Here is an 18,479-nt window from a genome sequence, read left to right on the forward strand (position 1 = left end):
TCGCAAGGTGAGTTACCAACGTTTCAATGCTGTATTTGGACGTGCATTTTCGTCAGGGTGCAAGACGAAAATTCACGACCAAATACAGCATTGAAATGTTGGTAACCTTGTGAGCCTGTTTTCATGCCTGAGTGCCGCCAGTATTTATATGTTATGAGTCTCTGCACCTTGTGTACATCGGATCAGAAGGCACCGGTTTTAGGTATTTCATGCATTATTTGCACATGTTGAGGAGTGCTGCTTCCAAGACATACTGTGATATATATATTTCCTTAAGGCCGTTCTTAAAAAATATAATATATCTATACATCTATAGATAGATAAATTGAAAAATATAATATATGACAGGCCTTAAGGAAAAATATTAAAAATAAAATTGTGTGTGTATATAAATATATATATATATATATATATATATATATATATATATATATATATGCGCTAGGGGGCACCAGCCAAAATATTGCCTAGGGCACCAAATTGGGTAGTGCCGACTCTGACCATAGGGGCTGGCTGGCTACTGTTGTCCATATACAATACATAGGGGCTGGCTGGCTACTGTTGTCCTTGTCCATATATTGGCTGGCTGTTGTCCTGTCCATAGGGGCTGGCTGGCTGTAGTGCTGTGTTGTCCAGGGGCTGCCCTGTCTGCTGTAGGGGTACGCTCATACATATCATTTTTACAGGGGGTGCCCTGTGTGCTGTAGGGGTACGCTCATACAAATAATTTTTACAGGGGCTGCCCTGTCTGCTGTAGGGGTATGCTCATACAAATAATTTTTACAGGGGCTATTCACTCCATAAAAATAATGGAGGACAAAAATTTGGAGGATAAAAATAAAATAGGGAAAGATCAAGAACCTTTCCCCCCTAGTGCTGAAGTTGCTGCCACTAGTCATGACATAGACGATGAAATGCCATCAATGTCGTCTGCCAAGGCCGATGCCCAATGTAATAGTAGAGAGCATGTTAAAATCCAAAAAGCCAAAGTTCAGTAAAATGACCTTAAAAAATACATTTAAATCGTCTGAGGAGAAACGTAAACTTGCCAATATGCCATTTACGACACGGAGTGACAAGGAATGGCTAAGGTCCTTCCCTATGTTCATGACTAGAGGTTCTGCTTCACATGACGATGGAAGCCCTCCTCCTCCCAGAAAAATTAAAAGAGTTAAGCTGGCAAAAGCACAGCAAAGAACTGTGCATTCTAAGAAGATATCACAAATCCCCAAGGAGAGGTGTGTCGGCGCCGGCGGTTGCGATGCCTGACCTTCCCAACACTGGATGGGAAGAGGTGGCCCCTTCCACCATTTGCACGCCCTCTGCAAGTGGTGGAAGGAGCACCCACAGTCCAGTTGCTGATATTCAAATTGAAGATGTCACTGGTGAAGTACAACAGAATGAGGATTTTGGTGTAGCTGGCGGTGAGGAGGAAGTTGACGAGGAGGATTCTGATGGTGATGTGGTTTGTTTAAATCAGGCACCAAGGGAAAGTGTTGTTGTCCGTGGGATGAAAAAGCCCATCGTCGTAATGCCTGGGCAGAAGACCAAAAATTCCACCTCTTTGGTCTGGAAATATTTCTATCCAAATCCGGACAACAACTGTCTTGCCATATGTACCATATGTAAAGGTTGAATAAGTAGGGGTAGGGGTGTTAACCACCTAGGAACATCCTCCCTTATACGTCACCTGCAGCACATTCATAAAAAGTTACTGTCAAGTTCAGAAACCGTGACTAAGACCGTAAGCAGTCCTTGCCAATGTCCTCCTCAATCAGAATCGGAAGTAGTCCTGCAGGCCATGTCACTGGCATGACTGTCTCCTCTCTTATCCGGAATTCCTCCGGAGGATCCTGCATTGCTACGCTTACTGCTGCCGCTTTTGCTGCTGGGAGTCGTTCATCATCCCAGAAAGGAAGTTGGAACACCACTACTTCTTTTACTAAGCATTTGACCCTCCAACAGTCCTTAGCGAGGAGGATGAAGTACGACAGCAGTCATCCTGTTGCAAAGCAGATAACTGATGCCTTGACAGCTATGTTGGTGTTAGATGTGTGTCCAGTATCCGCCACTAGTGCAGTGGGATTTAGACAATTGATGGAGGTGTCCCCGGTACCAAATCCCGTCTAGATTCCACTTCACTAGGCAGTCGATACCGAGAATGTACAGAGACGTCAGAAAAAGTGTCCTCGGTGTCCTAAAAAATGCGGTTGTACCCAATGTCCACTTAACCACGGACATGTGGACAAGTGGAACAGGGCTGCCTAAGGAATATATGACCGTGACAGCCCATTGGGTAGATGTATCACCTTACGCAGCAACAACAGCAGCGTCACCAGTAGCAGCATATCAGAAACGCCAGCTTGTTCCAAGGCAGGCTACGCTGTGTATCACCGGTTTCAGTAAGAGGCACACCACTGACAAACTCTCAGAGAGTGAAATCATTGCCCAATGGCTTACCCCACTTAGACTCTCCTGGGAATTTGTGATATCTGACAACGCCACCAATATTGTGCGGGTATTACATCTGGGCAAATTCTAGCACGTCCCATGTTTTGCTCACACAATAAATTTGGTGGTGCAGAATTTTCTGAAAAACTACAGGGGCGTGCAGGAGATGCTTTGGGTGGGCCGAAAAATTTTGGGCCACTTTCGCCATTCAGCGACTGCGTGCCGAAGACTGGAGTGCCAGCAAACACTCTTGAACCTGCCCTGCCATCACCTGAAGCAAGAGGTTGTAACGTGGTGGAACTCAACCCTCTATATGCTTCAGAGGATGGAGGAACAGCAAAAGTCTATACATCCACCTATGACATAGGCAAAGGAGGGGGTATGCATCTGACTCAAGTGCAGTGGAGAATGATTTTCGTGTTGTGCAAGGTTCTCCAGCCCTTCGAATTTGCCACACGTGAAGTCAGTTTAGACACTGCCAGTTTGAGTCAGGTCATTCCCCTCATCAGGCTTTTGCAGAAGCAGCTGGAGAAAGTGAAGGACGAGCGAAGACGGAGCGATTCCGCTCGGCATGTGGGACTTGTGGATGAAGCCCTTCAATTGCTTTCCTAGGATTCGAGGGTGGTCAATCTGTTGCAATCAGACCACTACATTTTGGCCACAGTGCTCAATCCTAGGTTTAAAGCCTGCGTGGTGTCTCTCTTTCCGGTGGACACAAGCCTGCAGAGGTGCAAAGACCTGCTGATGAAAACACTGTCAGCTGAAGCGGAACGTGACATGGTAACAGCTCCTTCTTCATTTTTTCCTGCAACTGGGGCTGCCAGGAAACAACTTAGATATCCTAACCAACCCACTGGCAGTGATGCAGGGTAGGAAGGACCAAGTTTGGACATCTGGTCCGGACTGAAGGACCTGCCAACAATTTCTGACATGTCTACTGTCACCGCATATGATGCTGTCACCATTGACAGAATGGTGGAGGATTACATCGGTGACAGTATCCAAGTAGGCATGTCAGACAGTCTGAACCTGTACTGACAGCAAAAATAGGCAATTTGGAGGCCCCTGTACAAACTGGCTCTATTTTACCTAAGTTGCCCCCCTCCGGTGTGTACTCCGAAAGAGTTTTTAGTGCAGCCAGGAACCTTGTCAGCGGAAGGCATAGGAGGTTGCGTCCACAAAATGTGGAGAAGATGATGAGAGGTACAGAGAGGTGGTTTTAGCGGAGACGAATTAATACTCTGTGAGCATGAGGATGTACACAACACTGAAGAGGGTGAGGAATCAGTGGATGAGGACGACATCTTGCCTCTGTAGAGCCAGTTTGTGCAGGGACAGATTATTTGCCAGCTTGTTTTCTGAGGGCCCAAACGAACCAATCATTTCAGCCACAGTTGTATTAACAAACAACAATACTGTACAAATGCTATTTGTACAGTCCTGATGGAAAGGTCTTAGGACCTTGAAACGTTGACATGTTTCTGTACTAATGTTTTCACTTTGTTAATAATATTTTTTCATCAATCTACATGGGAGAGGCTCCTCTTTTTCTTGTTTTTGTGGGGTTGCAATACCACACTTAGGAAGGAAAGCCAGTTGTATTTTACTCTTAGGAGGGCACCCCTTATTTTTGTTCCTATATCTGGAGTGCCGAACCATTGTGAACTATATATATATATATATATATATATATATATAATATATATATATATATAATATACAGTATATATTGGAAGGATGTGACACTCACAGGACTTAAGCAGCAGGGTGTTCTGCGTATTTAATAGACCTACAGTACATAAGTCTCGTGAGTGCCACGGCCATCCACATTTGCATCATATCATATATATATATATATAAATATATTTATATATATATTATATATATATATATACACATACATATATATAGTGTACATATGCATATATATATATATATATATATATATACACACTATGTAGACAAAAGTGATTGGACACTGACAGCAGATAGATCAACAAGATTTTATTGATGTCAGTACTTTGTAGGACCACCACATGCAGTGATTACTGCAGACACCCTTCTTGGCAAACTCCACAAGTTCCTGGACAACAGCAGGTGGTATGTTTTTCCATTCTGCCTTAAGTACAGTGATCAACTGTGACAATGAAGACGGTCGAGTCGGCCTAGAACGCACCAGTCGCTTCAATTCATCCCAGAGGTTTCAATGGGGTTAAGATCTGGACTCTGACCTGACAAGTCGATCCAGATTACTGAATTTTCTGTATACCAGTCCAGCATCGGCCTTGAAACATGACAGGTGACATTGTTGTCCTGATGAAAAAATTTTTTGGAATGCATTTCACTTGCGCCGGGTTGTGCAGTGTAGATAGATAGATAGATATGAGATAGATAGATAGATAGATATGAGATAGATAAATAGATAGATTCCAAAGGAATTGTTGCTGCCCTTGTACAGAGGGGTTACCCAATAGATCAACTATATAAAGCTTTTTAGTAAAGCCTAGGGGCATATTTACCACTTACCGGGTTCCAGGAGGACTCCTCCTCAGTAATTTTTGCGCCCATAGGACACTATAGGATAACACCATCTGGAGATGACATTATCCTATTGGGGCCAAGCTCTAAAATGCTTCATATTCCAGAGCTTGGTAAATCTGACAACTTCACAGCCACCATAGAAGCCTATGGGGGCTATGGCTGCTGTCGGAAATGGAAGAACTACAGCAGATATTGGAGAGATCTGTTGCAGTGTCTCCTTCATACATTTGGGGGAGTCTTAATATTTGCAGGTATCCTCTGAAAATGGGAAATATCCCGAAAATATGACTTGATAAATAGGTCCCTTTATCTCCACATAGGGATACTGTAATTTACCTTGTTCTAAGCTTGGGTCCATTTATAATCAGATGCAGTTGGTATGTGACAGGTCCCCATAAAGTTATTGGGCTTTATTTATTAATATTAGTTTTACTAAAATAAAGTGAAAATGGGTGTTTTCACACCCTTTTCACATTATTTTAGTTCCACCTAAATTTACTAAAGGGCAATTCGAGTAGAATTCATAAAATTCTACTCCAAGCCCTAATTATCACATATTTTTAGTAAGCAGATTACATTTCCCATAATTGTAATGGGAAATGTGATCTGGCCAAAGTTACTAAAAATAAATAGTGAAAAAATACAGGGGGAAGCTCTGTGATAATAACGCCACCTGGAGATGGCGTTATCCAGGGTCTCCCCCGGTTCCCTGACTCCTGCTCTGCTCAAACAGGCAGAGCAGAGTCGGGTTCTAGTGATCAGCTGTGGGCTCTAAATAGAGCACAAGCTGAGCACTGCAAGAAAAAAACCTAACACTTACCTGCATCTAGGGAGATCGGTGCTCCGGTAATGTCCTCCCCCGAGGCCCCGGTCAGCTGGTCTCCCTAATCCTGCACTGTGACCCTGGTCAGCTGCTGCATTAAACAGCTGACCGGGTCACAGTGCAGGATGGGAGACCTGCTGACCAGAGCCTGGGAGGGAGGACATCACCAGAGCAGCGATGACCTGACCGTAGGTAAAGTGAAAGCATGCAGGGGGGTGAGGCCGCTAGGCGGTGTAGCGGTGCCCTGGCTGGTGCATTCCCAGCACCTTTTCACTGTATTTGTTACAAAAAATACAGTGATAAGGCTGCAGACTGGATTCGCAGGGACAGGGCTTTATCGCAAGCTCTGTCCCTGCAGGGGATTTTTAATAAATCCCTGTGATATTGCTTGAATTCGCAATGCGAATTCAGTCAAACATATCACACTTATTAGAGAGGTGCTTTGGGGTGGATTGGCTGGGCTAGTTTGGGGGTGTCCTGCACTCTGGATTTGAGCCTTAGTATGTTAGGGACCTGGCCGACAAGAGGTTACCCGGATATGGTGGGCAGGCCCATAAGCTTGGCCAAGATTATGCCAAAAACCTCTATTGTATTTACTGCAAAATGTATCTATATATAATCAGTTAATTTGGAGTTGTGCACCTGTATTTTTTCTTTGTGTATATATCAATGGTCTCCACAGGTAGCACCTCCAATTATATATATATGTCCAGAATGTGCAGTCTGAGATCTATTTTCTTTGTAAATATATCACACTACAATCTGCATTTTAAATGTGGATTGTAGTAAATAGGGCCCTTAGTGTCTTAAATCAATCAATGTATATTCAAATGACTAAAAGATGGTTGCTCAGCAAACCAAAGGGCTAATATAAATTTGGCTTTACTAACTGTAAAACATTTTTATTATGAGTAAAAGTTATGAATTTAGATATTTAGGGCTATAAAGTATGTAAATTATATACAGGACGTTAGATGCAGATTGCAGTCTGTGAGCAGCACCACTTATTGCCTTTCAGAACATCAACAACCCGATATAGGAGAACAAATCAGAATATAGTATAACATTTTATCTCTTATCACTGGGGAATAGTCAATAGTCTTAACGTGACATAATATGAATACAACAGACACAGAGGGCAGGTCAAGTTTTTATTTTCATTTGTATGTATTTATATGGGTCAGCAATCCCGTATATAATAGAGCAGCTTTTTAAGGCAATTTTTGTTTGTTAGTTTTCAAGTGCAATTATGGGTTGTGTGACAAAAACACTGGAAAGTTTGTCAAGGGGAGATATATATGCCCCAGGTATTTAACTTCTGTCGGGTAGACAGAAGCTGATTAGCAGTCTTGATTGCCAGAGCCCCTGTGAGAAGCTGGTAAAGGGTGTGTCAGTCTCTGTAGTCAGTCTCTCACTGCCTAGGGAACAGGTCAGGGGCCTGTTGAGAGACACTGTGATTACTGAATGTAAGTGCTGTGCTAAAGGCTTTTGTTTTGTGAGAAGGGAGGTTGGGTCCTTCCACTTTGATAGAGGGAATCATTTTGTTTTGTTAGAGACAGACAGGCCAGGGTTCACTTTTATGTTTTGTTTATTTTTGTGCTGGTAATAAAACTAGCTGTGGTTACTTATACCAAGGCCCTGGACTGGTGTACTACTACCTGGTGGCTGCATGACAAGTGCAACCGTATACACCAGGAGTCAGCACCCTTATCCCTGATCTTGCCGCAGTGTTATATGTATGTGTAATTTCCCCTAAACTGTCTTCTGCAACTTATTTAAGTCTTCTGCATATTTCAAGGTTTGTCCAAAGACCAACATCACATCTGCAACTGAACCTTAGGCCAAAAACGTCTTAATGATTCTTTAAAAATGTCCATATCTTGACCTTATTAGCTATACTTACTTACTGAACCTCACCTTCAGCATATAGCACCAGATTTAGGACACTATATAGGAGATTGTGCTTCAACAACGTGATTTCAGCATATATTTGTATGGCTTATTGTTTAATGAATATGGTACACATAGCTGGGCAGAACCTTCCCCTCCTTTATCTGGGTCCAGCGTATCAGCTGAGATAGTGAGTGTGTACTCCCATTCAGAACAGTAAACAAGGCATTTCTGACTGTTCCTTAAGCAAATACAGCTTTTATATATAATATATAAAGTGAATTGGACCATACCTTGCTGCATCCACCTTTCGTACCAAGACAACGCTTCACAATGAAATTCCTGGTGAGAATATTTTGCTGGTTTATCATAGTGTGAAATCTCTGACGGGTCTTTCTAACAGCAATTCCCTTTGTTCCCTCTCTCAGATCGCCCTCCTGGGAGTCTTCCTGACTCAGGCCCTCGCAAATGATGTAAGTAAATACAGTAGATGATGTGATATTTACCTGGAACTGGTTTCATACACTCATGCATGGACTTAGCAGTGACTTCTCCCTAAAATATTGCTGAGAAATTGTAGGGGTGGAGATTTTGTTGCTGTAAAGTATAGGGCTGTCTGTATTTCTTTTAGGGCATTTGAAGCTGTAAATACATATTGAGGGATAGATACATACATATAACTATTTCTGCACAACAAAATAAAAAAAACAAAAACAGAAACAGAACGGGCACTAACACTGCACTAATGCTGCACATAAATGTGCTCTAAGCACTTTGGGTTTGTTCAGTGCCAGGTCTTACCTGGCATACCTGGCATAGGATAAGTGCCTATAGTGCTGCTTTTCTGTTGCTGTTGCTCCATGCCATTGCAGGTCCCACTTAAATGCTGTGCCTTCTTATGCTCATGTCCAAGTCACAAGGGGATGCTCACAGCCTAAGGTTATTGTATTGAATATTGGAATCCACAAAGTAGTTAAAATTGATCCTTTATTATTTTTATTCAGCGTTGCTTCCTTACAAATTACTGTCCTACAAACCTTGTGGCCCAAAACAACATTTAAAAACCTAATTATCAGCAGCAGGAATGTTCATTATCCACCTACTGTATCTAAAAGAATGTCCCAGGCAGAGGGGTTCATATGAAACTTGAACAGATAGTATCAATACGGTATGTAGTCAGGATGCCGGCGGTCGAAATGCTGACCGCCGGAATCCCGACACTGAAAGCCCGGCATGGGACTAAAGATAGGCATCTAAATACCAATGCCTATCATTAGCCCCACGCCGATATCCCGATGCCCGGCATACCGAATGTAGGTAAGCCAAGGGAGGGTTAGGTTTAGGCACTCCGGGGGGGACTTAGGGTTAGGAATCCCCCTGGGAGGGTTAGGTTTAGACTAGGAGAAGGGGGGGTTAGGGTTAGGCACCACTCCCAGACTCTTAGGGTTAGGCACCCCCAGGAGGATTAGGTTTAGGGTGCGAGGAGGGGGGTTAGGCACCACGGGGGGAACTTAGGGTTAGGTACCACCACCGGAGTTTTAGGATTAGGCACCCCCAAGGGAGGGTTAGGGTTAGGGAGGGAGAGGGGAGGGTTAAATATACTTACCAGCCAGCGTCTGTTTTTCATCTGTCGGGCTTCCAGGGTCGGGATTTGAGCCGGCAGCTTTTAAGCCATCGGTATTTCATGCCCAATCCCAACAATACAAATTCAATTGTGTAATTATCTATACTCTAGACTTTCCATTTAACCCTTGATTTACATGGTGTGTGCTCTAGAACGTCGAAATCAACAACTCAGGAAATGACGGTGGAAGTGTTTCCCAGCAAGTCAACATCAACAATCAGGACAACATAGCAAACATTAACAATGTGAATGGATGGAACTCCTGGGACTCCATCTGTGACTATGGCAATGTAAGTGTTCTTTAATACATAACAAGAAACTTAACAGTAAAAGAAAATAGGAGCATGTATTCTACATATGCATCCGTTAAACAATCATTCAGGGGACCTATAGGGAGATAAAAGACTACATGTAGCCTACACTCAGCTAGATAAAAAAGTAAAAATCAAACTTTGTAAGTTCTCAATCTAAAACTGAAAATTCAATTATTCGGAAGTTCCATCATATGTGATTAGAGACTGTTATGTTCCTGAGGTCAGCTGGGTCACTTTATCAGGTAAAGCACTTCTCGCTCATGCATGAATGGAAAGTCCCCAATACATTGGGAGTGAGGAGAGCGTCACTGGACTGTGGTAGGATTTGGAGGTTGGGCCAGATCAGGTGGGGAGCAAGAACTCAGCTATGTAATGTTCTGTGACTTATAGAATTTCACCAATAACTGAAAATTAAGTTTTGAATGAGTCTGTAACAGCAGTGGGTCCTGCCCACTTACCTGAGGGGGGCTGCTGCTGGCCTGGCCGTGCACTAGTTCTGGCATGCGCCTGTGCATGAGCGATGGTGATGCCACGCATGACAATGGCTTCTGGAGGCTGCATGTACTGCAGCCCCGAGAAGCCGTGTAGGGTTGCCCAAAAGGCAGAGCAGCAGCTTCCACAGGCTACTCGCAGCCCAGACTGGCAGTCCCAGGGGGAGGAGACACCATGCCCTGGGGCTGCCTGTCCTGTGCGTGACTGGCAGGTGTTGCTTTCAATGGAAACCACCTCCAGTCACAGTGTAGCCAGTACAGTTACTGAAGTGGAGGATTTTACTGGGGGGGCTGCATCCCCACAGCCCCTAGGTAAAATTCACCACTGGCCTGGAAGATTAATCTGATCCTCTATATTACAGTGAAATAGAATACTGTGCTGCAATTGTTTACTATCATCTGGCACATACATGTAATACATGACTAGTTGACTATATGCAGGCAGAAAAAGGTTACATATGACATGTATATGGGTATTATACTGTTGTTCAGGTTCCTGCACCTAACATCTACCTACTTATACTACAGGGATTTGCTGCTACCAGACTGTACAACAAGAAGATGTGTGTTGTCACCAAGATGAAACCAACCTTCCCCACCCTCCAGCAGCTCAGCACCATTGCCAAAAACAAGCAGCAGGTAACGTGACATAGAGATTAAAACAAGGGAAATACTATAGCAGTAACTATAAAGCCTAAAACCCATAGTTGGCCTATAACATGCAGTTACCTCACATTTTATACTATTAAGTCTTGTTTTATGATACCACCAGCAGCATCTGATGCTATAAGCCAGGGGTGGTCAGACTTTCGTCCTGGTGATCTACTCTAAATGACAAAAATCTTTTGTGATCTTCTATAGTGCAAAATCATCATAATGTAATACTTTTTAGGGGGCTATGAGGCAATGAAAATATAAAATGAACTAAACATTCATTTGAGCCTAATTAAAAGGTGTTTTTCACTTAGAAAAGTTATTGGTAATGTGAAGTTGACGCATGAGGCTGCATGTCTTAATTATTACACCTCCCAAAAGACAAATGATTTAATGCTGATATATAAAATATGAGACAGCATACTGGCGTTTTATAGATAGATGATGATCTTTTCAATTGGCACAGGACAGTAATCGTAATGCTGCATTATAAACTTGGACGTGGCGGCCTGCATGTTGTGAATAGATATTCTTTTTAACTGGCACAGGACAATAAATGTAGTGCTGCATTTAAAATAGCACACAGCACCCTGTATCTTATGGGTATTCATTTAAATTGGTACAGGACAATAAATGTAATGCTGCTATTCGGAGGCAAGTTATAATTTGGTGCCCAGCCCCCCCCCTACCCCCCCCCCACACCCTCCCCCCCCCACGTCACAGCCACTGATGCTGTGATGTAGCAATTTGCATGCAGACAGGCTATAGATAGATGAAGGCAGCAGCAGACATGGAGCTCTCCACTACTGTACGGTGGCTTCTCAGGTGCCAGGAAGGGGTGCCATGTATTGGGCGGCCATGACGGTACACTCCGGGTACATAGTTACAGCCCTAAGTGGGGTGAGTATGTTGTGGACATTGGAGGAGGTGCCCATTCAGAGCTGGAGCCCAGCGGCAGGCGCCTCCATTGTCTCCCATAGTTCTGCCCTTGCTGCTATTGAAATAGCAAACTGCACCCTGCACTTTGCAGAAAGATGTTACAGCAAGCACAGCATTTCTGCAGCTGCAACTGCTGTTCAATGAAGCCTCCAAACCCCCATAGACACATCTGCTCCCTGTCAGCATTACCAGGAAATTTCGCAATACAGACAGTGCCATCTGACAACTTTAGCCAATAAGAATCACCCTGATATGTATTTGCTTGTGCTGAACTACATACCCCAGCAGTGACGTTGGAACAGTGACGTCAGTACACCGGCAAATAGGAATCACCTTGATTGTGTTATATGGGGCACTACTACTATGTGGCATAATCTGTAAAGAGCATTACTGTGTAGTTTAATGTGTAAGGGGCATTACTGTGTAGTGTAAGGGGCATTACTGTGTGGCATAATGTATAAGGGGAACTACTACTGCATTGCATAATGTGTATAATGGGTACTACTGTGTGGCATAATATGAATGGGCTCTGTGTATGGGCAAATGTATGCATTTTTTCCCTCTGGACGGGGGGCCTTTTATAAGATCTTGCTATGTGGCCTACAAAGTTCTAGTTATGCCCTGGAATGCAAACATAGAGGTTCTGGATTTAATATGAATTTGCATGAGTAATCAAGTTTGCTCAGACTGAGATTAAAAGGATCATTTTATAGCTTTTTCACAGGGTTTTGGTAGACTGCCAATTTCCACTGGAGCCAGCCCTGGAACCCAAGTAATCTAACATTTTCCCCATTTTTAGAGATTGTGTGACAGTGTGTGGCCCTGATGAAGTTCACCCCTAGGTAGAAACCTAATACTGGTCAAACTACACTGCCATGCTAAATTTGGTAGAACTAGGTCAAAACTCTGGCCATGCATAAAGGACAAAAGACGGACAGACAGACGCGCTTTCTCACTTATTATATTGATAGTAAGGAGGTGTACACTGCTACTATGGAAATGTAATTGAGAACTTTGTATCAGCTATTAAACTTACTTCTAAACTAATGTTTCCCAAGTACTGCAGAAGGTACTGCTATAAAGCTCATATTAGTGCGCCTAATAAAATATATATATAGGGATAGTTTGCTTTGAAAAAATATTACATTTAAAATGCAGTTATACTACGTGCAATATTATAACCACACTTTGCAGCTGTCCCTATTTTGGAAGGATAGCCTCCATGTTTCAACATGACCCCTCTTTTGGGTGTGATGTATATATACTTTCTGGTCATTGTTATACATCGGTGGCATGGAGCATCCTGTACCATTCTTCATTTTTTATTTCATTCACTTCCATGTCAGTGTATCAGAGCAAAAATCATTTTCTGTTAAAGGCAGAGAAACAGAACCAAACAGTCTCAATCACTAACATAAAACATTAAAAGAGAGATGTATCAAACCTTGGAGAGAGATAAAGTGGAGAGAGATAAAGTACCAACCAATTAGCTCCTAAGTGTAATTTTTTCAAACACAACCTGTAAAGTGACAGATATGAGCTGATTGGTTGGTACTTTGGGCTCTATTTACTACAATCCGCATTGGTAATGGAGATTGTAGTGTGATATTACCGGCTGAATTCGCATTGCAAATTCAGGCAATATCACAGGGATTTACTACAAATCCCTTGCAGGGACAGAGCTTGCGAGAAGCTCTGTCCCTGCAAATCCCCTCCGCACACTAGTCATGGTATTTTCACAAAAAAATACCGTGACCAGTGCCACGCACATGCGCCGACCGACCATTGCTGCTACCCCCCCAGTGCTAATCCCCGCCCCCATCATTTAGCCCCGCCCCCCGCGATCGCGGATTCCCCCCTGCGACCCCACCTCTCCCTTAATTACACTTACCTGCATGATCCGGGCTCCGGTGATGTCTTCCATGTCCTCCGGTCCGGTGATATCCCATACTGCACTGGGACCCTATCACTTGATGACCGGGCCACAGTGCAGCAAGGGAGACCAGCTGACCGGAGGGAGGACATCACCCGGAGCCCCGACCTCCGGTCCCTGGAGTCAGGTAAGTACATTTAAAAAAAAAAAAATTAAATTTTTTTTACAGTGAATCAGTGTGTGGTCTGTTTAGACCACACAGCTGATTACTGGGGCCGACTCCCACCTCTGCTCTCCCCGTTAGAGCAGAGCAGGTGTCCGGTAACTGGGGGAGACCCTGGATATCGCCACCTCCAGGTGGTGTTATTATCACAGGGCTTTCCCCGGTATTTTTTTACAATTTATTTTTAGTAACTCTGGTCGGATCACATTTCCCATTACAATTATGGGAAATGCGATCTGCTTACTAAAAATAAGTGATACTTAGGGGTTGGAGTAGAATTTTACGAATTCTACTCCAATTGCCTTGAAACTAAAATAATGTGAAAAGGGTGTGAAAACACCCTTTTTCACTTTATTTTAGTAAAAATAATGTTAATAAATAGAGCCCTTAATCTCTCCACTCTCTCTCCACTTTATCTCTCTCCAAGGTTTGTTGCATTTCCCTAAAAAAGAATATAATGTAATGTAACTATTTGTCAGAGATTATATCAGGTTTTTCCAACAGTAGTAACTTTTATATTAAATATGGCATGTGAATCACATTTTGAATTTCCCGATCCTTTGTGGAGTTCCTAGTTGTGTGTAGGGTTTGATATGTTACAGTATATGCTTGCTAAGTGACATAAGTAGTATTGATGTGCTGAGTATAATTTACATTATGTGAATTTGCCATCTCTAGGCCCCAGCCAACGCCCAGCTGGTGACTTACACAATCAACCAGAAACCCATTGTTAACATTGAAGAGTATGGCAAGCACATTGAATCTCTGTGCCGGGGCATGCCAGCCTACACTGCCCAGGAGATGCCCAGTAAGTATCATTACTATACAATGAGACATAAAGCTCTGTACCAACCTGTGTCAAACCAGTCAGGTGCAAGCACTAAGACTGAGATGACTTATAAGAAAGATTTTATGGCTAAAGGCATACTGTATGTCTATGGATACAAAGAGAGGAATTTAATTCTGGGTGATCTGGCACTGTGATGTTCTACTGAGCACATGCCTGAGAATTATAGTAGCCCAGTATCTATAATTGTCCTCCCCCCACTCGATGGAGCACAAGGTAACTCGTCACTGTTGGTGACAACGAGGTGTCGTCATTCTGACTGTCCCAATGGCATTTTGAAAGTGCTTTTCTGGCATAGCATGGTTAATGGCGTTCCTAAAACACTTTGTGGGCACAGCCTGGTTATTAAATTCTCCCCAAACATTATTAAGTAGTGGTAACACCTGCTGGATACTAATGAGTTAAGGTTTTCTCAGGAATCAAGGTGAGAAATTAAGATTTCTGTTTTTCCTGGTAGCAGCTGGGTGACAAAAGACGCTCAGTGGGTCTGATTCAGCACAGGGCGGATTGCAAAGATGCACGCAAGCAGCAATTCCGTCCTTGCAATTATGGTAACGCAGCAGAAGGCGTCATGTCTCCTGCATGCATTACTTATCCAAGGTGCGTATCATCTGTGATAACATCGGCCAGCTAAGTTACCGGCCACCGCAGATGGCGACACGCCTCTATTTTGGGAAACGGAGGCCGTTGCCACCCCCTCCTTGCCCACAAACGGCAGTAGAATGTGAATTACTGACAGTCTGCTGCCACTCAGCTTGTGATGACACAGGACCCATACTCACATACGGGTCTGGCGCCTGCGCAGATTCCCGACAGGTGTGTATCTATAATGGGTGCAGGGTGTGCGGTGCACACTGGCCTCTGGGTCCAGGGGGGTTCACACCGCACACCCTGCACCCATATTTTCTAATACTTACCTCTCCGAAGTCCAGCATGGGATGTCACAGCCCTGCACAAAACTTCTTGAAAATGGTCGCCGTGGCCATTTTCCAGGTGTTCTGCGCATAAACAGTGGGGAAGTCACCAGGAAAATGGCGTAGTACTCTGGGCACACACTAGTGCCCAGAGTCTACTGCTGCAGTCAGTCCGCTGCAGGCCGACAGGGAGAGAGGAGGGGACCCCGGACAGGGAGTGCACAAGAACCCCCTCTTCTCTTAATATGCCCCTGTTCCCGACCATTGAGAATCTGCGTTGAGCAGGCCCAGTGTCAGGAGCAGAATTGTACATTGTGGGGCCCAATAGCAAAACTAGCTAAGGGCCGAGAGCGCTGTCTAGCTATGCAGGTCCCCCGTCTAGAACTTTACAGAATAGTTCATTAGTAGATTGTGAAGGGACGCGGCGAGAGATGTATCAAACCTTTTAAAGAATGGTAAGGTTACTAATAACGACCAATAATCTTCTAGCGTTTATCTAGTACATTCTATAAAATAATAGGTAGTAGCTGATTGGATTCTATGAGCAACTTATCCACTTGTCTACTTTTTAAAAGGTTTGATACTGTACATTTGTCCCCAAACCATAGTTTTGCACATTTATTATAGTGCTAGGGGGGAGATGTATTAAACCTTGGAGAGAGATAAAGTGGATGGAGATAAAGTACCAACCAATCAGCTCCTAACCGTCATGTTACAGGCTGTTTGAAAAATGACAGGAGCTGATTGGTTGGTACTTTATCTCTTTCTGAGGCTTAATATATCTGCTCACATTATATAAGGCAATGCAGCCATAGATTAGACCACCATTCACAATACACCCAGGGATGGTCTTAGCATATATAATCACCACCAGTATATATACCTGGCTCAGACCCTGCCTCATCCATCTTTCTGTGGGCTGCCCAGAGATACACAACTGTTTTTCTGCATAGTACATTGCCGTGACGACTTTGCTATCACTATAAGTAAACCTCATAATTAAACAATACTACGGAAACATAAAATAAGGCAATAGTAATAATATTAGGCAGCTGTGCTAGTATCAAAGTAAAGTAGGTAGTAGTATAGTAGGCGGTACTATAGTAGGTAGTAGTTTACCACACCTAAATGCTGCTCTGGGGGACAGATAGATGCTGTCAGTGACAGCGAAGGTGCCATCATAACATAAGGATAGTTATAAATCAGGGAGGTTATAGGAATTTAGAAGTCATGTCAGGGTTTCATGACTGATATAAAAGCACAGAACTTACTATCTACATTACCCAGTGTAACTCAGGTGACAGGTGTCTCCGCAGAAGCTTTAGTTTGTGTTTTATTTGCTAGTTCCCTCATTTTCACAACCAAACTTCATGACCCCATCATCCACCCATTCCCATCTGTATAAAAAAAATACATAGAAATATCTCAACCTATGGGAAAAAAGTTTATGATAGATATATATGCCATATTATGTTTAATATTAATATATAAATGTATAAGTTCAAGCAATCATTAAATATTTATGATATATGATACATTGATACTGCAAAGTGGGCAGGGTACAGACATATATATATATACAGTATACGTATATATATATATATATATATGTGTGTATGTGTATATATATATATATATATATATGTGTGTGTGTGTGTGTGTATATATATATATGTATATATATATATATGTGTGTGTGTGTCTGTCTTCAACCACTTATTAAATGATACATTGATATTGATATGAGCAGGGTACTTCCTCGCTAACTGATGTGGCCATTACACTAATTTCATGTCTAATGACACGTGGCCTTACGCCCGGTCTCTTTGTCCTATATGGGGACATACATCTATTGCTGTTGTAACAAGGATATCTTTTCAGGTTTCGGTGGAGAGTTTTCACTCTGCAGAACCAACAGCCTCATCACAATTTTGGGAATCAGCTTCTGTTTTTAACATGTGAATACAAAAGACCGCTGCCCATTGAATGGACACATGTCGATACCCTCTTCCAAATGTTTGAATTGCGGATCCTTTTAATATTCCCTAAATCACATCTAATAAAACCGTTTTATCTGCGGCTGGTGGCTACTTGTGTCTTCTTCTAAAAACATGTTAATAAAGCAATGATAGAAAAATAGTAGATAACATATGTGTTAGTTATGTTCTAATTGACATGCCTTTTCAGGTTTCGCAAGAGGGTTTGCAATCTGCTGCAGCTCCAGTTCCATCACCATTTTGGGTATCAGCCTTTGTTTTTGAGATATACAGTATTAAATCTATAAACCAGGTTCACTTGGATGCACAACTGGCCCAGAGACTTTCCAACATCAACCCTATTCACACTGTCCTACACCCAAAATAAAGCCGATTCTCAGGGAATAATGTCTGCCTCTTTGTATCATGCATAACTTACATCTATTGGGTAATAATGGAATTACAATTAAGTAAAAGCCTATGATATCAATACAGAGAGAAGACGTTAGTATTGTGAACCCACTAGTGCTCGGTTTAAATAACAAGGGGTTTGATTCACAACCATACGCAACTGCAATTACACACACTATCGACCAATTGTTGCAGTCTGTGCATGCGTATGTATCACAGTGCGCAAACTAGCTATTGCGATCAGGACTGTAATCGCAGAGTCTACGCAGACCCCTCGCAGATTGATTGACAGGAAGCACAGTTTGAGGGTGGTGACGGTGGGGTGGTCTGGGAAATGCAGGCATTGTAGGGGCGTGCATAAATTAGCCACTGCGATGCCATACGTAGTGTGAGGTCTCATAGCGTTCGTGGTTGTCAGCAATTTGTAAATAAGGTCAGAGCTTGTGCAAGTGTGCGTGAGGCTGCGATGGTACTCGATTGTACCGATGGTTTCGCTATTTTGCTAAGT

General features: G+C 43.0%; 1 protein-coding gene across 1 annotated transcript; it reads left to right on the forward strand.

Moving 5' to 3' along the window:
- The first annotated feature begins 5,940 nt into the window (after positions 1-5,940).
- LOC148525542 (gastrokine-1-like) lies at positions 5,941-17,539 on the forward strand. The gene is made up of 6 exons (XM_088470852.1): positions 5,941-6,003; positions 8,134-8,178; positions 9,482-9,619; positions 10,663-10,773; positions 14,502-14,631; positions 17,466-17,539. The coding sequence occupies exons 1-6, from the start codon at positions 5,941-5,943 to the stop codon at positions 17,537-17,539; spliced, it is 561 nt and encodes a 186-aa protein (XP_088326978.1).
- The last annotated feature ends 940 nt before the right edge of the window (positions 17,540-18,479 follow it).

This window comes from Taudactylus pleione, unplaced genomic scaffold (assembly GCF_031769625.1).
Source record: "Taudactylus pleione unplaced genomic scaffold, aTauple2 ptg000105l, whole genome shotgun sequence".
NCBI classification, from domain to species: Eukaryota; Metazoa; Chordata; class Amphibia; order Anura; family Myobatrachidae; genus Taudactylus; species Taudactylus pleione.

Coding starts and splice junctions, on each gene's coding strand:
- LOC148525542 (XM_088470852.1), top strand. CDS start 5,941: ATGGGAGACCTGCTGACCAGAGCCTGGGAGGGAGGACATCACCAGAGC. Junction 8,179..9,481: donor CTCAGGCCCTCGCAAATGAT/GTAAGTAAATAC, acceptor TGTGTGCTCTAG/AACGTCGAAATCAACAACTC. Junction 14,632..17,465: donor CACTGCCCAGGAGATGCCCA/GTAAGTATCATT, acceptor ATATCTTTTCAG/GTTTCGGTGGAGAGTTTTCA.